This window comes from Meleagris gallopavo, chromosome 7 (assembly GCF_905368555.1).
Source record: "Meleagris gallopavo chromosome 7, MGAL_WU_HG_1.1, whole genome shotgun sequence".
Taxonomy (NCBI): Eukaryota; Metazoa; Chordata; class Aves; order Galliformes; family Phasianidae; genus Meleagris; species Meleagris gallopavo.
The window spans coordinates 26,640,812-26,666,505 of NC_139410.1; the positions used below are offsets into that span (position 1 = coordinate 26,640,812).

The 25,694-nt window shown below is 39.5% G+C and overlaps 1 protein-coding gene across 1 annotated transcript in view; it reads right to left on the reverse strand.

The window, feature by feature from the left end:
• Window positions 1–847: 847 nt before the first annotated feature.
• The window catches only part of MYLK (myosin light chain kinase), a 177,777-nt gene continuing 152,930 nt past the window's right edge, over window positions 848–25,694 (reverse strand). Inside the window, exons 25-32 of the mRNA XM_003207685.5 lie at window positions 25,072–25,275; window positions 20,851–21,068; window positions 16,027–16,150; window positions 8,445–8,597; window positions 7,134–7,257; window positions 5,886–6,015; window positions 4,890–5,009; window positions 848–3,024 (exon numbers count right to left, since the gene is read on the reverse strand). Of these exons, the coding sequence (XP_003207733.2) occupies window positions 2,762–3,024; window positions 4,890–5,009; window positions 5,886–6,015; window positions 7,134–7,257; window positions 8,445–8,597; window positions 16,027–16,150; window positions 20,851–21,068; window positions 25,072–25,275 (1,336 nt within the window). The 3' untranslated portion in view covers window positions 848–2,761. The remainder of the gene's footprint in view (window positions 3,025–4,889; window positions 5,010–5,885; window positions 6,016–7,133; window positions 7,258–8,444; window positions 8,598–16,026; window positions 16,151–20,850; window positions 21,069–25,071; window positions 25,276–25,694) is intronic.

Here is a 25,694-nt window from a genome sequence, read left to right on the forward strand (position 1 = left end):
AGGGAATTGGACATCTGTGCAGTGCCACCAGTGTGGAGTTTACAGGCTTTATTACCTACCCAGCATATGTACCTGCAGATCTTGCCATGCCCACGTCCTAAGCGATCAAAGCTGTATCTTTTGCTGCTTTACAAATGTGCCTATCCAAATGGAAATCAGCAGTCAGTGAATAAAGTACATTCTCAAGGTGGTGGTGGAGCCCATTTTGCGAAGATGACTGTTTCAAGGGCTGAAGGTTTGCTCAAGAAACATATTGCTACAAGCAGGTGTTTCACAATCTTTGCTTTAGGGAGTTTCTGTGTGGTTCTGCCTGGTCCATGCTGCCTCGAACTGCATGTTAAAAGAAGTCAGCATAAGAGCAGCACAAATAAACATGCTGAATGCTGTTATCTTTACAATTTCTAGGAACATTGGTATGAATATGTGTCTAGTTTTTGACTTTTCAATTTTTCTCCTCTTTTTTTTTTTTTTTTGCTCCTGCAGACTTCCTGAACTATACATTTCCCCATCATAAGGAATTCTTAACTGTAAGAGAAGAGCAGAGCTGCAGTGGTGCCCCATCCCATTCATGTTTGCAGTCACTGTGAGATACGCAGTAAGGCTGGAGACCTGTAAGTAGTACCAGCCCCATGCTGCACCTGATGGCGCTTGGGCACAGCAGCCTCCTGCTGCACTCACAAAACAGGGTGAGTGCAGCAGCACTGCAAAGACTGACCAAGTTTCACTGTTGTCACCTCACCCATTTCTGTGCCAGGCAGGTGTGAGGACAGGATAGGAAAAGACCGCTGCTGTCGGTTTCCTTAAGCGATGTGAACACAGTAACGCCTGCAATAGAGCATACAAGTAGTGTGCTTTGTGGTATTATTTATTTAGGAACTGTGAGTAACTACAGCCGTAGCGTTCTCATCTTTGCAATTCTGATGGTTTAACAAACAGGGAAAACATTAGCATATTTTTATTAAGGTACAAAATACACCCCATTGTTGCCTAAAACATTTAAAAACGTGAGAAAAGCTCTGTATGTTCTAAATCAGATTAAAAACTTTTCTGTATAAGGAATCGTGGCAATACTGTGTTTAGTATAACAAGAGTTCTTTATCAATTGAAAAGGAAAAGACATGCTGGCAATCTGAACTTAGCAACAAAGAGTAAAGCAATTAAAAACCACTGTGTCATCCACATTAGTTGAGCTTTGAATGCAGAAGAGCAAATCATATGAAACACGTACACAACTCGGTAATATCAAACAACCTAAGGCTGATATTGTACACACCTGTAATAAAGTACACTGCCTACTTAACTGTGAGGACTTAAGGTATTCTTTTGAAGAGGTAAACTTTGAAATTGTTGCACTTTACACACAACGTGGAAAAGAATCACTTTTGGAATGATACATAAATGTAAGAAAGACATGCTGCTTTTGGATTATGCATATCACCTTACAGCCTCTGATATTACCTCTGAACAGCAACAACAACAAAAAATAAAAGGTGCCAATACTGTGAAAGGAAAGCAAAGTTATTAAGTCTTGAGTGCGTTAACCATTTCTGAAAGAAAGCCTGGGCTTTGGGGTTTTTCGTTTCTTTTTTTTTTCTGCATTTTTTTAAAAGGCAACAGCCTTACTGGTGCAGGTTCTAGACAAAAACAAGACAGTCAAGCTCATAGGGTACAAATAGGTCCTATATACGTTAAGATTCTTTGGAAACTGCTAAGTATAAAGGAGTTTGTAATCCAGACTACTATCTTTTTGGCTACTCCAAAAAATCTGCGGGAGTTTCCAGCTTATCATCAGTTGAAATCTGTTTTGCAATTGCCAAATAAATGCAAGTAAAATTTTAACTAACCTGGGATTCCATTCACACGCCTGCACGTCAGAGCCATTCACTGACGGTGCAATAACCTATTTCTCAGAGCAGCATATATATAAACCATTAGGTCATTATTAAACTGACCAGAAAAAAAAAAAAAGAAAAAAGAAAAAAAAAAAAGAAAAAAGAAAAAAAGAAAATCACCAAAACAAAACAGAAGATATTCTGTCTTTGTGCTTTCAGTCTGTTTCTTAAGCAGGCGTCTGTAAGCGCCCTGACGTGCCAGGTTCTATAAGGGAAAGCTGACAGGGTACCATCATGGTTAAGCACCAGGAGTACCGTAGCAAAGCCCACTGATATTTCAGCTTAGCCAGCATTAGAGCTGCACCAACAGCAGGGCAGTAGGTATCTTTGAAGTTAAGACAATGAAACGATGTTTAAACCAGATGAGAAATGAACCGTGGCAACTTAAAAATTGCAACACTGGCTGTATCAGACCTTCCCTTATAGGAGACGCTGCTCTGGGAGCAGTTTCTTTGGACTGGAGCGATTCACTGCACGTCTGGCAAATGATTCCTTGTAAAGTAGACCTTAGGGAGCCCACTTAGCTGCAGTTTTGGCTGAGAAAATGATGGTATAGAGCAATGAGCTCAGTAAACAGACCTTTTCTTTAAGAAGCTCAGAATATAATTGTAGACTTATTTCCATACGTTCTAATTTTAAAGATAGACTGGTCAACTTACTCGATGACTTGCTTAAATGCTAGTAACTTAAATTGCCTGCTGATTTCAATTAATGCCCGTACATAAAGCAAACAGGTATCAACTGATCATGCTGAAAAAACAACCCCTCAAAGACCTATGTATCACACAAGGTGCTTTTGTTAACTTGGTTTTCTGAGCCTTATAAGGAGAGTCTTTAAATATATTTTTTTTTTCTCTTTGAGCCTTGTTTCATTCTTCTTCCTCCTCTTCATCTTCTTCTCCTTCTCCCTCTTCTTTCTCTTTATCCATTGTTTCCACAAGGAGTTCTGCGGTGCACGTGGCTTCCCCAAGGCTGTTAACAGCTTTGCAGGTGTATTTGGCATCATCGTCCCCACATACTTCAGAAATAGTCAAAGAACAGTTCCCTTCCTCATCATAATCTATCTGGAAGTGACGGGACTCCTTGACAGGCTGATCATCTTTGAACCACATTACCTCAGGGTCAGGATAGCCTGCAATAGCGGAGAGAGACCAGCAATTGCAATAAATGAGTATTAACTCATCCGTCACTACTTTCAACTCCGATTCCACATCTGTGTATGGACGTGGTGGTACAGAAATATTTCATTGAGTTTTATGTAAAATAAATGCAAATGACCTGAGGTCTTTTTTCTTTACATTTGCCTGAAACAACCTTATCATGAAGAGCAAAAATGGAAGCTAGCTGTGAGGTACAAACTAGATACCACTTACAACTGCTTTTAAAGTGACTGGAGCAAGCTTTTCATATGTCTTGGTCATCAGGCGGGATGGGACTCGTAACAGTGTATTTGAAGCTTACCTTGTGCTACAGCTTCTGTGGAACCTGCAGTTCCCAATGCTGACCACTGTTTAGCATTTTGAGGGGACGGTGTTTGGGGCTACAACTGCAATTCGTTATCCTTCTCAGGCTGCTTTGTTTCGGCAGGTCTGAACTTTCCTCCTCCCAGTCTGAGCCTTACACTCCAGCCTGTCCTGTAAGGTGAACCTGGCACTCCTGCTTCCTACTTCCCTTTGTTAGGTTAAGCAAGGGAGTCTAAGAAAAGTGTTTCAGTTATGCAGCTCTACAGGAGTTTCCAAGCCTTTTGTGAAGCAAATGGCTCTGCTGTACTCCAGCAGCCAGAACAGGGCTGTACAGTCCATGCAGGAGAACAATCCCTTATACAGTACTCTTGGCTGCAGTAACAAACTGAAGGCTGTCTCAGCCAAGTTCTGCACTGTGATGGGAGGGTGGCTTTCCACCAAACAGAAATAAAGGGCCAGAATCCCCAGTATACAGCAGACGTTACAGTGATGCACTGGAAAGTTTGGACCGCGGGCCATGTACATCCATCTATTTATTCCATGCAGTACTTAGGCACATACCCCTCACGCTGAGTATCCATCAGCAAGAATAATCCATCCTCACATCTCCGCTGTGAGGTAGGAAACACAGGCAGTGAAAGAGATTAGGAGCACAGAAACAAACAAGCAGAAGGTCAGTGAGGCAGTTTCTGAACCTAATTTTAAGGTTAGATATTGTCTAACTTTTTACACATGCAGTATGGTACTAACAGTATCCATTTTGTTTTAACGGCTCTTCTCTTCCTAATCTCCAGTTTTCATTGACAGCTGTGACATAGAAACCTCAATCTCATTGCAGTAGAAATGCTCACAGTATCTGCCTTCAGACTGCGAGGGCTGGCCAAGCTAAGCTCCTTCAGTGACTACTCAGAAACTTACTCTATCTGCATATTCCAGGCTGAATTTTCTTTCTTGATCTTGCAAGTTAAACAAAATAAAATCACACAGTATTTTCTAGATGTGACTTTTGCAACCAGCACAGTGATATTATCATTACTACTTCTGCAAATGTAGTTAGGGAATTTCTTTACCTTTACCACAATGCATGCACGATTTCAAGTCATTTTGAGGGCACCTGAGACCCATCAGTCATTTTAGACAATGATTCCTTTTTATTCTTAGTTTCTGGTAAGCAGTCTTTGCAGTCTTTATGAGTATACTTTTGCAACCTGTGGTATTACACTGCATCTTGTTTTTATTGCTTCCACCCTCAAAAATCATCTTGCTGTTCCCACTTGGTATTCTGAATTAGTGACTCACTCAGTGACTCTAGCAGGCTGCTGTTCTATGGCAAGCACAGAACAAGCCCATGCTGCTCCAAAGTTCTGTTTCTGCAACATATCCATGCTGTGACATGCAGATATTGGTAAAGAAAAATGATACCAACACAACAATGAAAAAAAGAAAGAAAGAAAGAAAGAAAAGAGCTAGGTTACAGCACGATGCAGAAAGGTGGCAGGGAAGGAAAGAAAGAGATAATGCTTATTCACCGTACCTTCGATTTTGCAGTCAAACCTAGCAGCACTTCCTTCCACAACCTCCATGTCAAGGATTGTTTTAGTAAAATATGGCTTTACGTGGGGCTTTTCTTCAGCCACTTCTTCAAGGAAGGCATCTGGAGGAGAGTGAAAATATTGTTAATTGTTTTACAATTTTTTAGGGGATATTCTCAAAAAATGCATTTCATTTATTTTTAACCAGGTGGTAATGAAAGCTGCTTTTTATTTCATTTCGCTTAATTCTTTGGAGCTGATGGGACAGAGAGGACGTGAGCTGCATAGCTGTGTGCCAGTCTGTCACAGCAGCACAAATATTCAGACCATAAATAGAATGAAATCAACATGCAGGCCACTGTGCTATGAATAATCTTTAATTTTTCCTTGAATTTGTTTGTAATCAAAACCAGACTTCTGCTGGTCTGAGGGGAAAACTGCTTCAGCTCGGATCAGTCTATATGGGTATGTCAAAATGACTTGCTGGATCTTCAGAAGTATCAAACATCTGCACTTTTGATTGAAATGCACCACAAATCCACACTTCTAATTTAGGGGATTTAGGGGAATAATGCGGACATTTTATTTAAAAACTTCTATCTGAGTAGCATGGTTTACCCATCGTACAGCTCTTGGTCACAGCAAGTGTTAATGCTTCACTGCTTGCTCGCTCTCATGAGGAGCTCATACATCACTGCAAGTTTTGTATAAACATGCATTCCCAAACTGACACAGCGTGCAGCTGAAAAATCTGCCTTAATTCTTTGCCTTTAAAAAGAGAACAGTTTGCTTCCACTACTTAGACTGGGGCATTTAGAGTATCAGAATATGAGAATAATGACTTTTTGATAGATTTCTTTAAAAGAAAAAGAGAAAGATAATAACAGAGACAGAGTGCAGAAATAACCAACTCAACAATCAGTCTCTTCTAGCGTTTTGCTACGAGTTTTCCTAAGATTCCTGAAGAGGTAAAAATGAATTGCAGCGAAGTTCCTTACCTTCATTCTCTACTTTGTCTGCGTTTATCGGGCTGGTAGGCGAGCTCCCAGAGGCCTTCCTCCCACTCATACCAGAAATCATTGCCATGGATGACAGTCTTCCTATTGCTCGGACAGCATGGCCTGTTTTCTAAGACATAACACAAAAGGCTTCTGATCAATCCAATCCAAAAGGCATGTGATTTTCTGTGACAATGGTGCTTCGTACAAATTAGCTGGGATCTCTGCAAACCGCGCTGGAATTGTTGGACAAACTGCTTATATATAGCTCTGATGTTTTAGGAGAGACAGAGCAGGCTGGTCTGAATTACCAAATTTAGTTGCAGATATAAACTTCCCCTGATGAACTCATACCTAAATGAATGTCTCTGTTAGCTGAGGATAAGAAGCGCTGTGCAAGAGGGGAGCCAGCAAGAAAGCTATGCACTGTTTAACTGCAGCTTAGCTCTGGTGGTGGATGGGTTTCTCGATAGCCTTATGGGCTGGACTGAGTTTCATCAGAATGAATAAGCAGCTAATATGAAACGAATGAGAAAGTACCATCTGCATGATGGAAGCAGACCTCTGACAGGCTCAAGAATCTACTGCCAGGGTACTAAAATACACTCAAACCGCAATGCCCGTAGTATGGACACGTGTGTTTTGTACAGCTTGCATGATCTCCTAAGAAACACGTAAAATAGAACCTAAGGGGAAACACAAGGTTGATTTAACATAAATGAGTATTCTGTAGGCTACTAAAAAGCTGGATCCAGGATTTTATGTCTCAGCTACTCTAACTATCAGAATGGTACAGATGGACTGAGTGTAACAGTTCCAGCATTAAGAAACAAGAAGATATGGAGAAAAAAAGACGTGAAATAAAATTACTGAACCATTGTGACAGTCCTATGAGAAGCTGAGTGCCTCTACAGGACAGGAACTACTGGCCTGGGAGAGTTCAGGTTTGTTAAAGATAACAAAAACCCCTCAGCAGTGCAGGGAGGAAGGAGTCAGAGCCCCAGAAGAGGCAAATCTATGCTTGGACTCATCTGTCTGTAGCAGTGAAGCAGTCACATTACATGCAGGGCACAGCCTCCTCCTGCTCACCCCTGAACACCCGCACCGCCGTGCTGCACTCACGCACTGCCCACATGGGAGTTTCCCGTGCAGAAACTGCCTGGCACGACTTATTTCTTGGAATCACAGACATTAGAAATACAGAGACTTATTAGGATAACAAGCCCACTGGTACATCCTCTTCATTACCTGCCATTTTCTTCTGGCCATATATTTCTTCATCCTATCTTTGGAAAGTTTTTTGGCTTCCATGTTTTTGGTGTCTTTTTGCAGCCATGGGTGCTGAAGACATTGAGTACAATTTAAGCGACTCCTGTTTTTATATAAAAAGACCAGTCAGTGTTGCCATTAATGACAGCTGCTTTAACATTATTTCCCTCTCTTTTCTCAAAGCTGATCTTTCTTTTCCTAAATTTAGCAGCGCAGATCACATGGCACTGCTTTCCCAGCCATGCTTACTTCTCAAGCTCACTTTCTCAATTTCTGGATTTCTTTTTTTTTTTTTGAGAGAGAGAGAGAGAGCTGTGCATTTTCAAGTGTGACTAAAACATTGTAAAACAGAGCATGAAAAGCCATATGTTTTAGGCACGGAGCACATACAACAGAGCTACAGTGGCGATGATCCAGCTACTTCATGCCTGCAGAATCCTATCCCAGATCTCTCCCTCACTTCTAGAATTTTCCCCATTTCCACCACTTAATAACCTCCCTTCCATACAGCACCAAGCATGTAACAAAACAGCAGTGTCCAAATCTCTGGTTGCACCACACCCATTCTCCACTTTGTGATTACAGAATCATAAAGGTTTGAAAAGGTCTCTAAGATCATCCAGTCCAACTACCAGCCCACCCCACCATGCCCACTGACCACGTCCCTCATTGCTCCATCTCCACAGTTCATGGACATCTCCAGGGACAGTGACTCTGTTGCTTCCCTGCGCATGCACACCCCATAACCCTCTGCTCTCTCTCAATCCCATTGAAACTCATTGCAAGAAGAAGGCTTTCTTGCTTTGTTCAGTCTGCTGTAAGCAGGGTTTCCCACTCTATTTTTTTTGTCTTGCCCAACTGCTAGATTTATACTGTATTTAGTGTATAACTGTGTTTAGAGGCACCACATTCAAAAAGCCACAGAAGGAAATAGACCCAGCAAAACTGCAGCCCATTCAGATCAAGGCAGAATACTGATGCAGCAATCTGTAGTTCTTATGTGATGGCCACACTGCAGCAAAGGCACAGTGGGCACACAGAGCCTCAGGACGCACCCAGCCTGAGGGAAAGCAAAAGCAGACAGTGCGGGTGATTAAAAGTAAGCACTCCATTCAGCCCCTGCACTGTGAAATAAACGCCAGCTGCACGCAGGAGAAGGGCACGCAGAGCTCCTTATAAAGTATTGCCAGAGGTGCCTGCGGCGATGCGGCAGTTTGCAGCAGGGGAAACAAGACTGGCAAGTTTGGCTAAATGCAAACATAGAAAGTGTATCGAGTCCAACTGCTTTACTTCATATCTTTCTTCAGTAGATTGCTGATAAAGTCCTTGGCATCATCAGAGATTTCATCAAAAGCCTCATCGTCAAAGTCCCACGTGGCCGAGGTGACATTGGCCAGGGTCTCGTTGTCGTTGTCTCCCATGAAGGGAGAAAGCCCGCTGACCCTGGGGTAGAACAGACGGACACAAGGCAAACAGCGTCAGATTGCAAACGGAATTATATAGTGTGTGACATCCCCTATGTCCTGCAGATCTTTGTCAGTCAAAGCTTACTATAAAAAAAAAAGAAAAAAAAAGACTCAAAGTTAACTACAGTTGGGGATACAGGTATGGGGAAGAGACCTGATTTTTTACTGCAAAGCTGAGAGGAATGATTTTGCTCTTTCTTTCTCACTTCCCAAGACTTCTGAGGAGTGAAGCAGAACTAGGTGAAAATGGAGACTGAAATGACTTGTGTCGTTCTGCATAAATAATATTGCCATCTTCACATCAAAGGCAGCTGGATAGCTTTTGTGTGCGTGTGTGCATTCATAGTGCTTTTCCTACCTTTACCATCAAACCAAGTGTTTTGTACATTTTATTCCATTTACTTCTGTAGAGAGAGTCTGGGAAGAAAGGTGCAGCATGAAATAATGAAATTCCCAAGACTACTTTGTAAACAAAATCACACACCTCTCTCTCCCCGAGTTATATTGCCAGATAAAACAGTCCTACTTCACAGCAGGCTGTAAAGCTATGCAGATGCATCCAGAAGTAGTTTGGTCTTTACGTTCTCAATCAGTCATGATGGTGCTTGAAATGGAAATCATACTCTTTTATAGCATAAGTTGAGCTTTCCAGGCTTTTAACTCAGTATAACTGATAAACAGCAAGTGAAAGGCAATTACAGAACATCATGGTCTCATTTCTGCAGTATATGTTTCTGTAGCTGAGCTGTGTCGTTCATTATACTGTACCTTTGTGCAGCCAGATTCTTCTCATATCTGTCTAGATCAGCCTGTTAGTGAACATGTTCAGACGAAAGGTTGGTTTATTCCTTGAAACTGCAAGTTGGACAGTTGTCCAGTCTCCATCCTGGCATGCAATCTACCTGATAACCTATTCTCAGTCACATTTTATGGACTTTATTTCCTCCCTCTGTGCAGTCATGTTAACCATTCTCTTAAACAATCAGATACATTTCAATAGTAGTACTTTTTTTAATTTGGAAAATTAAGTGGAAATTATTAGGGTTCTGGAAATATTATATGGAAAAATATTGTGATGCTTCTGAATACTACAGAAGAGATTGGTAAGAAAGGAGATTGGGAACAAATAAAGTGAGCCACTAGATGAATAATATTAGTATAATGCCCTGCTAAGCTGTTTTGCTACTCTTTTGTTACTAATTACATTCAAAATCTCATTCAGATTTTTTTCCTATGGATTTTACTTCCCTAAGCCAAGCAGAAAGATGCATTCTTTGAAGTCGCAGGCAGGGCAGATATGAAATCTTTTACCATTTCTGGAAGTTGTGTGCAGTGCAGCAGAGTGCAGAATCCTGCACGTATACTTCAGAAATTTACTAGTAATAATACATGAGATGAAGATAAAAGGTCGCTTTCTTCTCAGGCAGAAGGTAAATCAGATCAGAAGGCATCTGCTGTCTTATTTTTCAGTATGTAGGGTGCAAATTCAACAGTGAAGCCTGCCTTTATAACTGTATATGTGCATAAATTTATGCACATATCATAGGCACGACTTGCAGAAAGCGGAAAGGTTAATTAACACATACAAAAATACTCCAATAAAACAACCTACTTTACTGTAACTGTTCTCTGAATTTGACACAGTTTACTGGAAGAGACACGTGTTATACCTGACAGCACTGCAGAGCTGGTGCAGCCATCACAGAATGAGGGACTCTGCTCTGCCCTCACGCACATCAGCAGCCGTGGCCAGGTGCGTTGCTGATGCAAAAACTCCTTCCTAGAATCCACAAAGCCCTCCTGCAGAGTCTTACACCTACCCCCACTACAATATTTAAGCATTTTCCTATTAACAACAAATATTCTCTCTCTCTGTAATGTTTTAGAAGGTGAAAAGCTCTCATCTGTATCACCATTCTAGGTTTTGGCTTACAAATCTGATTTCTAAGTTGTCTCTTTTGTGACTATGTACTAAGCACAGTAATCTCTCAACCAATTCAGTGACTTACCAGAAGGCTCACATTTTATACTAACAAAAAAACTCTGTGAAATATTTATTTAATTCACTGTCAGTTTTGGAGATGCTCTTCATGCTGTTACACTTCCAGAGGAAACACTTGGGTAGCCAGAGCAAAAACAATCCAATTTCCCTTCAACACTTTGTCAAAGGATAGCAAATGTGACCTTTGCATAGTATTACCACAAATAGTATTATGCAGCTCTTGTGCTGTAATAATAGTTTGGCCCACGTCCAGAGATTAAAGCTGCTTATTGAGAGATCACTCCCATGCTGCAGGGACTGTTACAGATAGTGCCCATTGCTCCACACTGATATTGCAGGTGCAGGGTTTGGAGAGACATGTAGCTTTCTGGGCAAAGGGACTGCATGTCACACATGGCTTTTGACAGATGAGGGATAAATAGGAGGAGATTAGAGTGGTAAAAAATAGCTGGGTTGCTTTGGTTGGTTTTATTTTATTATTATTTTTTTGAAGAAGAAGAAGAATTGCACAACAGGATTATCTGCTATAATCTTATTTGCTTTCATAGGATCAAACCACTCCATGCATTTGTTTAATTATCTGACTGGTACCCATTAATCTGCCATTTCCAAACACCGCTGTAACAGTGTCCCTTCAAAGGCTTCACTGAACATATTTTTGCATTTCTGAATGTGCTGTTGCAAATTATAAGCTGAAAATAACCTTGTCAGTCCACCACAGTTTCACATTGTGAATCAGTTGCTTTGTCATGAGAATACTTGTAAGGAGAACTGGATCTTTGTGTATAGTCAGAAAGCAAAAGAAAAATCAGCCCAGAAACTTAGACAGGTTATACTCAGAAATTCTTTTCTTTATCACAGATCTCACTGACCTAAGTCTTGGTTGTTCGTTTCTTAATAGCCATTTAAAGTAATAATGGCCAAGTAACTCTTTTGACAGATTATGGAAACAATTTCCTTTTGGAATGCTGAAGCTAAGTGATAAAGATGAGCTACCTCTCCAGAAAATTAATACTGAGCTTACACTGTGAGGCTACTATTAGACAAGAAGCAAGATGTTTACTGAAAACATTTTTCCAGCTACTTAAGCAGGCATCTTCCTGGCATGTTGGAACCATTTGTTTAGAAAGTCTTTCACGGTTTCCACTTCTAAATAAAGAAGAAAGATATTTTATTCTCAAGACAATCCTCAATGTTTATTGGCCTGTTCTAATGAAACTCTGACTGCACATATAGATATGTCAAGATCAAAAGGGTCCAATATGGTCACCAGTCTTAGTGCCTATGTAATAAAGATCACAGTTTTTCACTTGGAAGCCTTTGTACCAGAACCATCACCAAGCCAGGAAAGATGGGATTGCTGCATGTCTCATAAAATGGGACTCTGAGCATTACTCTGCAAGAAGAGGTTGTGTCACGTAAGCCCATTTAGGCAGAGGTGATAATGGCTGCACCCTGGAGATCACGGAGTAGTTGAATGCTTTTACAAGTAAAGCTTACAATAGATTCATTTGTTGGTGATGTGTATCCACTGTACAAAACAACCTCTTCCTTAGAGGAGGGCTGACTCACTCCTACACTGGTGATTGCAAGGAAGAAACGGACAACTGATGCCCACGTAAAGGAACACAGCTCATTGCTGAAGCCATGCCAGTATTCTGCTCTCATCCTTGTTTTACATGCTCAGTGGATTAATGTGGAATCACACTTTGCCAGTGCTGCTGACCAAATAACTCATTTTCTTTTGAGCATTAGTCTTGACATTAAAGGCCTCTTAGCTTGCTGTGTTGAAGAAAAAAGAATGCTCTCTTATCTTTATATTAACAAGGCTTAAATTTTTAATATAGTATAGAGCCAAGTGCAAGACAGCGAAGGCATCGAAGTCCTGAGTATGCACACTCAAAAGATGAAGGATGCTAAAGGCCTTTCAAGTGACCTAACTGCTGAACGAGGGAGGAAAAGGAGAAGCGATGAATAAGACAATAAATGAAAATGAAAGGGGATGTCTGAAGGATCAGGGTATGTATCACTAGGCAGACAATGAACTTGTATTGGTTAGATTCCAAGGTGGAAGGGAAAGTGCTATCTTCTGTCAGTGTAAATACAAAGCTGAGATCTTTGGCTGAAATCTGGTTAGAAAAAAATAAAATTTAGAAATTGTTTCAGATTAATAAATATTAGAAGCACTGGCTATCCAAATGGATCACTGGAAAGAACTGGAAATAGAAAAGTCACAAACAAATATTTCTGCCTGGACTAAATTGGACAGAAAGAGCTGGAAAGAATTCAGGAGGTTTTAACCTTCATTAGATAAAGGTTACAGCAAACGCAAAAAGAAACTCTGAAATAGACATAAATGGAGATGATATACACAAGCTATAATATTTGTGGCCTGTTACTTCAAAGGCAATAGATCAACTTAAGTATGTGGAACAGAACTGTGATGCAGAACAGGACAGAGAGCAAGATAAAAGTGGAAGATAAAAAGCCTGAGGTGGAGAATACAAACAGGGAAATTTAAGGAAGAATGGAGAGTGATGAAGAGATGGGACTGAATCAGTTATCTAAAAAGATTAAAAGGATTTGGTTTGTAGCTTAGAAATGTGGAAAGGATACTCGTGAGCTGTAGGATGGAATTAAGTAAATCATGCTGTAAGGGAGATATGCAGCAGAGTGCAATACCTGTACTTCTGTCTGTGTGGCAGGAGAGGGGCTTACCTGAAGGGTTTTGGAGAAATGACTTCACTCTGTTTCTTACTTGAGGAAACATCCCACCTAATAATTATTCTGTAGGGAAGACCCTTCACCCACAGAGATCTTTTAAGTAGCTCTTAAGCTCTGCTGCACCTGGGCTGTTTGTTGGTTGTGCAGGGCATACTGGAAGCATGTTTCTCTCTAGGCAGGTTGCAGGCCTCTCAACTGTCCCAAATCCTACCATGAAAGAGATGCTGTCAAGTCTCGCAGCGTTCCCTACAACTTCACTTAAAGCATGTGTTGGACACAGCAGCTCTGGGCCATCAGCTGTCTGGAGCAGCCGTGTGCTTATGTCCAGTGCCACTGGAGTGCTCAACTCTTCTTTCGTGATCTGACTCACCACATCAGCAAGAGAGGCTGCAAATGCTGAGGTACAAGCACAGTGATGGTACGGGAGGCAGGCACCAAGTGAGTGAGTCTTACTCTTCATACATGAGATTTGGCAGTTCTGAGCATACAATCAAAACAGGAAAGCAGAGTTACAGTTAATGAGAGATTCAATTCTCAATGACTTTTATTTGCATTCTGTAATGATGATGTGATGGTCCCTTTTGGATAATGGCTCAGAGTTGAAAGACTGCAAAAATAGCTGGGCTTTAAGGAAGTGAAGACAGACTGGGAGCCAGACCTCCGGGTGGGGAGGGAAAGTCCAAGTGATGACTCAGCTCCTCACAGCTCTCCCCAACCGCTATTACTTTGTTCTTATGGCAAGAAAGACAAATGCTGATTAGTATTGCTAATCATTATTGTGACAATAGTTTACGCATGAAAAAAGAGATTTTCATTGCATTTTGGTAATGTAAGTTTACCCTCGTGAAGATTTAAATGAGCTTAAAGACATCTTTACAAACAAGTTATTTCGTGAAGTATTTCACAAGGCATATCAGATCAGATGCAACACCTCCCCAGTCCCACCAGCATACAAATTTCTTCACTTCTGGTGGCACAAAGGAACTGGGAAGGAGAATTTCTGCCCCTGCCAGCAGACTGATCTTTGGCAAGACATTTCACAGTTGTTTCACCTGTTCCCTTTGCCCTGTGATGTTGACGACACGACCGGTGTGTACTGTATGGGAGCAGAAGCCCTGGCTTGGTTTGCCTTGGGAACACACACAACTGCCATTGCCAACTTTTGCCACGCATGCCTGACATTTCTCAAAAGAAACAGCCTGCTTATATTTCAAGCACACAAAAACTCATCATATGCTTCGGTTAGAAACCTCAAATATGTGTGTCTTATTTGAATAGTTTGTTTCTTAACGTGTAAAAGGCCTCTAGAGGGCAATGCAGCATCGATTTCACTGGTGATTTTTTCATTGCTGCACAGGCAGTTTGAGATCTCCACACTGCTCTTCCAGTACTCAGTAACACAGGAGACCTCAGAAGTTAGAGAAATAAATGGATTTGTCTTCTGAGTACAGCTTGTGTGGTCTAAATTATTTGAACTACGGAATGATCTAAATGAGCTTTCAAGATCCAGAAAAAAAATGTGGTACTAAATGGAAAATGAAGGTCCTGTAAACAAACTGGCAGAGCAAAGTGACCTTGAAGAGTATAGCACACTTCACATATGAAACAGAAGATAACAGAAGTATTCAGTCTTGGCTGGGAGTAAGAGAGATAATGCAGTAGCTTTTGCATAGGACAAAGAAGAAAATGATGTTGCTTAGTCTGGAAATGAGGAGGGCATGGGAACAAGAATAGGCTGACAAGTAAGACTGAGCAGAGGTGAGGGGAAAACCTCCACGTCACCAGGTGTCAGGGATGAGGCTAGGCAAGGAGAAGAGGGTTCTTCCAGAAAAGAAAGCAAGTTACTGACAGAAGCCTGGTAAGAAAACAAGTGAAAAGAAGATCTTCTACTTACTTGCTATTGAAACTGCAGTGAGGGAAAAACAACCACTCCAAACTGAGTTTCATCTCATTCATTTATGTAGCATCACATTTGCAAAGTCACAGTAGGAAGAAGATTGATTGCTGTTCTAGGCATGAGACCTGGGAGGTGTTATTTCCACAGACATTTCTCTAAACCCACTGAAGTGCATAATCACATGTTGTTAACATAAAGACTGCACCGAGTACCACAGTGTGTAACCAGGAGCTGCAGCCAACTGTTCTTTAAAATATGTCCATGAGGTTGATCCATGCTGCTTTTAAAATGAATTTGTTCAGTGGTTTGCACTTAATAATAAATCAAAATGCACTGTGAACAGATACAGTAATGTTGGGATATTTTAGTCTGTCCCGTGGGAGATGTAATCTGAATAGCAAGACCTCAGAATTACACAAAAATTTTCTCTCTTGAGAATAAAAAAATGAGACGATCAGTTACAAGTACATGCCCAAACGTTACTTAAACAGCTGGAAAGGAAAAATAGTTTGAAATTAATAATTAAATATGATCACATTGGCTTTCAAATGAGAAATGTGGTTGGTTTGTGATGTAAGATGTATAACACTAAATGGTTAAATTTCTAGAACTGCTAATTCTGCAGTTCACTGCTTCAGAGATCAAAGATATTTTATTAACTATGCTGGAGCTTTTAAATATAATATAAAAGGCCTGAAATGTGGAGAACACTCATAAGCTGGTGGAAATTTCATATGTTCAGAAAATGTTGGGATTTAGATCAAGAATATTGAAGATACTCACAGGATGTAGCAAATGACTCCTATACTCCACATATCTGTTTCGTATCCAATAGGTTCATAGTTTATAACTTCTGGAGCCACAAACTCAGGTGTCCCAAAGAGAACTTTGAGAGAACCTGCACTTTCTGTGAAGGATGAAAGAGAAAACCATTAATTGCTGCATTTGAATTTTTAAAAACTGTTATTCTCCAGGAACAGGAAAAAAACAGTTTTTGCACATCTGTTTGTGGTATTGTTAACAATTCTAATCAGAAAAATTAAATCATGAGTGAGCTTCTATTTTCTTAGCTGGAACATAAATAATAATTACAAAAAAAAGGAACTATATATTAAGCACCCTCTAACATACAACACTGTGCAAGACACAGAATAAGGAGGTTGTGTTGCAAAGAGTTCACACAGTTTCACAAGAGGATTTCAGGATTCCAGGGTCAGAAAAGGGTTTTAACAAATTATCTAAAATTTTTTAAAGCTTAGGGATCTGCATGTTATGGCAGAAACATTATAATAGGGAATAATTATTTTATTACAACATATTTTTATAGTTCAAACAGGAAATAGAATCAGTGTTGGGTTGCACATCTTTTAACTGAAGCAGCAGTTTTTCATTGATGCTCATTTCAAATAAGATGGGAAGAAGAAGAAAAGAATAAGCAAGCATGGGGCAGGAAGGAAGCTGAAAAGAATAGAGTAGGGGTTGGGAAAAAAATCACTTTCAATTAAAAAAAAATGTTTTCTAGAAGTGGAAAAATGTCAGGAAATAAATTGTTTCTGACTTGAGACAAGCTTGAGTTGACTTGAGTTGACAAACTCATGTCCAGTCTGCACATGTACTTGAATAATCAGCCTTAAGTGAGATCCATTATGTTGCATTTATCTTTTGTGCAAGAGGAGCATCTGGATGAGGCACTGTACAATGACAGAGAGAGGAACCATTCTTTCCCAAAGAGATTAACAACTACACAAAGCAGATATGTATGGGAAGAAAGACAGATGTAACAGATTCCAGTCCTGCACCTGCTCAGGTATCCACACGTACAGAGATTTGCAGCTTGGCCATCAAGAGAAAAGCTTGAAAAAAACCCCCACCAAATAAATCACAGGTCAAAGTTTTGAGAAGACTACCCTAAAAGCTACTTGTCCACAATTCTGAATCATGAGAGAAGTTTTTGTTGACCAGAATTCCCATTACCACACTTTTCAACATAATCATACAAACAAGCTGCTACTTTTTCAAGTTATGTAAATTCCCAACACACAAAATGAAAATTGAAGGGTATTTAGGGGTTAATGATTTCCCTACAGATTAATCAGCACACCTGCAGCAAATTTAAGCACAACTACAGTGAATTATTCACAGTTGCACCAGTTCCCCATTGTAAATGCTCTGATGATAGAAAATTCATTGTGCAAACCTCATTTTCACATGCTACCTCTGCTTTAAGAAGCCTCTATCTACAGAGGCAGGTCATTTCTGAGATGGAAACAGTGAGAAGGAAGCCTGGGTGCAGTCCCAGGAAATGCAGTCCCTGCATGCAAGTTCACCAACACTGAGACCCTTCCTACCAGCTGTCTGACTGGCCTTCAAAATAGCTTTTTAAGGCAGATCCTTTTGTTCTGTACTCAACCTAATCTGATTTAGCTAAGAACAAGGCCCATGTTCTCTCTATATTGTCAACGAGAGATTGCCCTTCCAAGCCCAAACAGGAAGCCTGAGATACTGTTTTCATCACTGCTTTCTTTCTAAGGTCAGCATCCACACGTACTTACAATAGTACTTACGAAAAAGTACCAAAATTTGTCACAAAGCACCCATTTTTCTAAAAACTTCATCACAATCGTCTGAATCTCAGGCTAAGATGTTTCACATCCAAGTTTGGAAGCTTTTCTGTGCACTGTGTAAACTACCACGAGCCAGCGTGTATGCAGAAGGCTGGTGTACTAAATGTGCTGCCCACGGATCAGATAAATGTTTTTTGAAAATGTGGCATATGAGTGCAAGCATACAATGTGAAAGAACTGATACAGCATTTTGTGCATATAAAAGAAAAAAAAAGAAAAAAAGAAAAAAGACCTTTTCAAGGCAATAATATGTCAGTTCTTTACCCAGATGTTTATGACCCTGGTACACAAGTAGGATCTGTGTTTGGATATCATTTAGTTCAGACAGAAAGTTGACAGGCTCCCGACACAGTATATCATCAGCTGATTAATAAAAAAATCTTTACAGTACTCAAAAACCATTCTCTTTTACTCAAGAAGTTTATCTTGAACAATTTTCTACATGTGTTCCTCAGCACACCAAAAAAGGTCAGGAAAATATCCCACTGCAGTTTGGTATTTCCTGACAGTAGAAGAGAACTAATTAGCTGCAGAAAACAACAGCAGAAGGAGCTGATCCTAATTTCTTTAGAACTGAAAGAAACATGGAATATTTAAATCCATTTGCTTGCATTAGTTACAAAAAATTATAAATAAATCTCAGAAGCTGAAATGGAAAATCGGTCACTGTTCCCTTTGGCAGTCCCTTGGCTGAGTGCTGCCTGCTGCCTCGGGGCTATGGCTGGAGTACAAGGGCTCCTAATCCCACGTCTGTCAGACCAAAGTGAATTGGACAGTCAATTCCAAAATCACAAAGCTTGAAGGAACATAAGTGAAGGAATGTGCTGTCAGTGCACCATGTAGCACAGGTGGCAAAAAGAGGTCACTCCAAAAAAATTGATTTTAGCACTTTTTGAGTAAATGAGATGGCAACATTGTTTTCTGCTTTTGAAGAATATGTGAGCCAAATGTGACAAACATCTCAGTGATGAACACATTGCTTTTGATTTGGGGGCACGGAACAGCAGGGTGCTTCTCTCTTCCTAACCATGCGCCCCAGGATGTCCAGGATGGCAGGCTATGAAAGAAACAGCAAGTACCTTCAAATGTAACTTTGCAAGAAATAGTAACATATTAAGCCAGATGAACATACAGTATTGTAAAATCAAAATCAGGTTCAGTGCTCATAAGTCTCAAGCTTCTATATTTTAAACAAACAAACAAAAAATTATAGCTAGGTTAGAGATTTGCTATATGGGACATAATTATAGCAGCTCACCAACCAGGGTCTGCCATGCAGCATACAATAATGCCACTACATTACCAGAAAAATGTTAAAGGTTAATGGATGTGAACAGACTGCTGACAATAGGGTCTTCCTCTTGCTAAATGTGAGTTTAACTATGGTTTTACATTATTAAAGTAGCTGAAGAAGTTTCTATAAAAACGCCTTCTGTGGCTACAAGCATATCTCTTGTTGATGAAACCTGCTCACTTCAGCAGTACTGTAAGCATAGCTCTCCATGCTGACAGCTGGAATATCTGCAGATGAAATCTTTCACATGTCTGATAACAAAACTCTTACCGACAGATAACAGTTCTCCTGCTTCCCTAACAAGAGCAAGACCCAGCTTGTGCTCCCAGAAAACCATGGGCTCCGCGCTGATGAAGGAAGAGAAGTGGCACTGCTCTATTTCAATGAATGGAATAAACACCTATGTTCGGAATTCACAGTGCCCATGTGACAGAGATTCATGTAATGCCCTTTTGGAATTCCATCACCCGAAAATCTGATGAGTAGATTTGTCTCTTGTATTCATTCAATGCACCATTTTTGGTTTGTTTTAGAAAAATACGTTCTTGGGCACGTAGTCGTCTATTATTTTTAATTCTCAAAAGAACTGGGATGAGCAGCAGGTAGGCAGACAACAAAAAACAGAAGGCTGTAATTTCAAACTCTACTGTTACAATAATAACTGTTCTGTTTTATAATAAGCACTAAATATAATTTTGACTGAAGAGGGAAAGAAAGGAAGTTACTACTAAGAATCTGTCTGTGGGCCTCCTCGTTTAGAGAGCAGCAATGCATGTGAATTGTCTGAATCGAATGAATGGCAAATGAGTGAGAAATCTCAATTCACAATTCATAGAATCACAGAATCACCAAGGTTGGAAAATCTAAGACCATCAAGTATTTTAGCTTTCTAGAGCTGAGGTGACAGTGATGGAGGAACCCTCCGAGGCCTTGCGCTTTCAAATTGCAGATCATGTTGAAAAACTCACTCCTGAACGAATGATAAGAAGCTGCTAAAAACAGCTTTGGAAGAGAAGAGGATTGTCAAATGGGCCTTTTTTCTTTTTTTTTTTTTTCTTTTTTTTTTTCAATTTTGTTATGCTATTTTTAAATAGTGACATTTTATTAATCATTTTGAGCCCAACTTAAACACAGCTTTTTGTGGAATTCCTCACATATTTAACATGAACAACAATGTGCTGCTGGTTAGGATGGGAAGTTGTAACACTAATGGTGAAGTGTAAATTGAATGCAACTGTCCATATTCAGAAGTCTTTGAGAGCATCACTTTAAAGTCTGCTGTTAAAAAAGTCTCAAGTATTTGTAACATTCATGGGATTTAGGTTTCATTCTATTACTTATAGTCAGAAACTGTTTTACAGTTTCCTAGAGTAAATGTAAATATCTGTTCATTTTAGTACTACTATATATTTCACCATGTAACCTACAGTTATACTCTTGGCCACAGAAGCAAATAGCTGCTTTGAAAACACTTCACTACCAACTCCTTTTGAAGATGAGGAGCTCCAGTCTCTCTCTGGAACATCTTATTTTCCCTTTTTATATTTTTTTCCTAAAGCAATTCTTACTTATATGAAAAATGTCTGTTTACTCTTTTATACAGAAGAATATAATATTGATATAATATTAAATTACTCCTTTTCCTACCCTTTCCCCATGCCATACTGAAGTAGACAGAAAAGTTATTACCTAATCTTCTTGCAAGTCCAAAGTCAATGAGTTTGATACTTGTACCAGTCTTGTTGACGCACATAATATTTTCTGGCTTCAAATCCAAATGGACAATACCCTGCTTATGGATGTACTCAACTCCTTCTGAAATCTGCCTCATATATTTAATGCATTCTCTCTCTGTCAGTTCAAAGTCTTCATCAATGATTCGTTCAAAGAGTTCTCCTCCTGAAACCCTAGGAAAGACAAAAAAAAAAAAAAAAAAAGGACTTCTGTAGCCTTTTCATTTCCTTCACACAAATGCAAATAATTCAAGCTTACAGTAGTTCCTTCAGGACGCAATCCATATTTTTTTCATAGCATTATCTGAACACACAAGTGTCACATAGGAAGACTCACCTCTCGTGTATAGCATAAGATAATAGATTTTGCTATTCTGAAGTCTTTTTTCCCAGGTCAGGACTGTGAAACAGCCACATTGTTGTCCCAGCCAGCAAGGAGATAGCTGGGTTTACATCTTGCCTCTAGCATGCAGCCTCTTGCACCACGCCCTAAGGTGCGTTCAAAGTGGTTGCCACCCAACTGACATAATTATTACATAATTACTGCTTGTAATACCATCCCATACTCCAAACTCATGCTTCTCACTGCTCCCACCCCATGCTCCATTTCTACACAAGTGCAGATAATATCTTTTAGAAATAAAGTGAACTACAGTATAGGATATGAAGAGAAAAAAGTATGAATCAAGAGTGTGATCTCAAAGTATAGGATGGGTTGCAGAAAAGGAAAACAAAACTTCTAGTGATTAACAAAAAGGTGTTTGGGAAGAAGAGAGACTGAGGGTGCCAAAGAATATCTGAAGAGGGAAGAATTCAAATGATATGGTTAACTGGAATGCAAAGCTCAAAGGGTAAATCACTGACCCAGGTGAGCTCAGTGGGAATTTCCCCTTAGCTATGACAGGGCAAGGATATATCCCACAGCTCTTTCAGTGCAGGTATTTCCAGCCATCGTAACACTCCTTGTAAGCCTATTCCATTTTTATGCTCATTTAAGACGTTAAATAAGAGGTCTTCACAGGGGAGAAACTCAGAACTGTTTGTGGAACGGAAGTGGCACATTTCACCCAGATTTAGTGAAACAAAATGCAAGGGCAATTTTTTTTATTTTTGTTTCTTTTGATTCTGAGTAATCACTCAACTGGTTCATCATCTGCTCATGTCCAAAGATGGGAAATACTTTTTTTTCTGTGAAGATAAATGACCCACACAGAATGGAGCAAATGCTGCAGAGCAGCTTTGCTATTAGAAATCAGTTCTAGTTGAAACTGGTCTTTATATGGCTTAATATTTTGCAGCATTCATGCTTATTGCCAAATGTAATTCCATGTTTCAGTTACAGAAAGAAAACACATAAGTCAAAAATGGCTTTGCAGTGTTTGCAGATTGTCAGATACATACTTATGTCCTAATCTGAAATTGAAACATCTGGAGTTCTGGACACATGTGTTACTTTGGCTATAATATTTTAGAAGATATATAATCAGAAATGCCACTGCAGTTTCCTACTAATATGGAAATAAAAAGAACAGCATATGCTTCACAAACACAGGGTTACATTGGATTACAGCACATTTGTAACATGAGGTGTTTGTGAAAACATCTGCTTGCAAAATTCTGATAACTGGAGCACTCCGCAATTCCGCACAATAACTATCCTGACACTAAAAAAGTAAAGATTCCTTTTTGACTGCTAACATGAATAACGATCACTTCTTTTTAACAGAAAGCTGTCATACTTTTCGGTTCCCTAAAGTGAAAATTTTCTAGAAGTTGTGCCATTGCCTCAAGTGTCACTTTATCATATTATTTGGAAATGAGTTACAGTTAATGCATCTGCACACGGCTTTTCCCTTAGAACCTCTACACACTGTGGTAACATCATTACATTAAACTTCAAGTGCGTGAACAGAATATATGTTTTTCCATTTATGTCCTGATTGAAATCCAGTTTAATTTTTCATGGGTTAGGAAGCTGAACTGAACCAAAGCAGATGAGGTCCTGCACACACAAAGCAGCATCAGGATCTAAGTGTCTGATCAGGTCGGTGTGAGGAAAATACTCTTCCCTACAGAGGTACAGAACACACATTTAGAAGTGTTTGATTTTATAAGTAAGATTTTGTCATGGAGGAACAGCGAGAAGAATCTATTTTGGAACTGCCCAGGCAAATACTCACTACAATTTAATACATCTCTCGTTGAAACAACGACCTTGAGCCAGCTTTAATCACACCAAGTAAGTGGAGACACACAAAGGTTACGGCTGCGATTTTGCTTTAATAATTTTGATTTTCAACACAATAATCTTATTATCCATATCAAAATAAACTATCTGAAGTATGCAAAAAAGGCACTTGAATGCACTCAGCTCCCAGTGCTGAATGCCATTTACCACATGCTACTGGTTTCTCATGTTTGTTTTCCACTGAAACACTTATTTTGGAAGAAGTACTTTTTTTATTTATAACAAGGAAATGCCTGAGATTGCACATGAGCTCCAGCAGACAGTAGATAGGAGGGTTTTCAGAGAAGAATTGATTGATTTCATTTACTGTAATAGTTGACTTAAAATGAGTCATCAAAAAAATCTAAATTTATTATAAACGTAACACTATGGAAATTTCCATGTGGGGGCTTCAAAAACCACTGTAGCCATCCATCCCAAACTAAAATCTCATCATAATTAGCCTGGTCAGCAAAACTAGCTTACATTGGTATTTTTGTATTTTTTTTATTATAACCTCCTTTTGTTGCCAGAGGGGAACTAATGGAGTGTAAAGCCATATGCAATTCAAACCTCTTTATACATTTCCTTGTTTTCCATTAGGCCTGCCAGCTCCCAGTTCCAAGCTAAGTAGGGCTCCCTTCTCTTACCATCATCAGCCCGTTCAGCTGAATCTAAAAATAAAAGCACTGTCTTGCACACAAGTACTAAGGTTGTATAACGGACTTTCAGCCTCTGAAATACGCCAGTGCAATAGCAGCTTTTACATCATTGAGGCAAGTGCCAAGGAAGCAAATACAGATAAAGTCTCTTTTGCTCCTAACAATTTATATCTTGTTCAGCAGCCCTAGACAGCAAGGAACCTGCTTCTCCTTGCAGCAGACAGCACGTGGATGTGCAGCTGTCTGCCTGTAGAAGCATACAGTGGCTGATGTAACTTTTTGGAAAAACACATCCACGCAGATCAGGATTTCATTTTCTTTCCAGCTGCTACTGCCACAAGTATGGGATTCACACTAAGCAGGTGTGCTATGCATGATGCAAACATCACGCTGGTCGTGCATGCTCATTCTTTGTGTTTCTGAAGTCTGACCTTTACTTTCCACCCCACACCATGCAGGTTCTTACAATGAATTCTGCTGCATGAACATGTTCTCAGCTTTCACTTTTCCTGAAGAAAAAAGTGTCTGCTGTCCTCACACCCCTAAGTCCCACCCCATTGAGAAGCCCTACAGCATTGTGCTTATCTGTGGACATTTTTTGGATGGTGCTCTGTTATAAATAAATGTTTTACAATCAGTATTTATGCTGTTGCAGAAAAAACACATCAGACAAAACCCTTAAGATATCTTAAAAATTTCAAAATCAGATATGAAGACTAAAGTACTCCCAATGTCTCTTGGTACTATAAATTTGCCTAAATGAATTTTTCATGTAAACCCAACTATTTTGTATAGCTCTGAATTTTGCATTTTCAAGCATATTTTTCCCCTCTAACAGTCTGTTATGAACTAATATTCAGTTCATTGTAAGAGACAACTGGTCGGTGAAATTTGTGAAATTGACATAAACTTCTTCAATACCTGTTTAGAACTGCCTAAAGAAAGATATCTTTCTACTCCTTAAGCCTCTTTTCGTTCTAAATGTGAGACTGAATTACAGTTAATTTTTCTTCTCTTCTCTCCTAAGCTGGCAATAGAAGAGCGAGCTGCAGAAAAGCACCACACACACCAGACCAAAACCAAACTCAATAAAGGCTGCAATGCATCTTCACTGTTTTTGTGGAGTTACTTACACAGTTTAAACGTTTTAAATAAATGATCAAAAAAGCTTCTGAGGTCTGAAAACTCACTTTTGACAGTCTCCCATGTCTAGATATGTTGCTACTTTTGTATGCATAATTAATTTCAATGTTACTAACTTTGTTAGTACGATCTGCTTTATACTTACATTTCCAAGACCATAACGATGTTGGCTTTTTCTTCAAAGGCATCTACACATTGCACGAGCTTTGGGTGATGTAGACAGTTCATGATGCTGATTTCATCCCTTATGTTTTCTTTTTCCTTTGCAGAATATGCTTTGAAAAATTTTCCTGCCCACACTTTTCCAGTCTTCTTTTCAACAAGCCTAAAGACTTGTCCAAATTTCCCCCTGAAAACATATATCTATTTCCATAAAATGTTTTCACAATGTATTGTCCACCATGACCAGTAACATTTTACAAAATATTCCTGTGGAACCACATCCGTCTGAAATAAAAAAATACTGCCATATCAAGAACTCTTCCATACTGATTTTATGGAAAATAACCTACAAGAAATTTTGATGAGTACCATATTTAGAAAGGCTCCAGTTATACAATTCTTTCATACAAGAAATTTCAAAAAATGGATGCTTAAAACCAGGCTTTCATTCACGTGACTCTAGTTCTTCTGCACATCTTTTTCTATTGGTCACACATCTCTGCAGGGCAGCAGAGAGGAAACACCTCAGCTATGACATGAAGTTTCAAGATGTAGGTGAAATTAGAATTTGAATGTAAGGGTCTCAAGTACTTTTGATTCACTTTG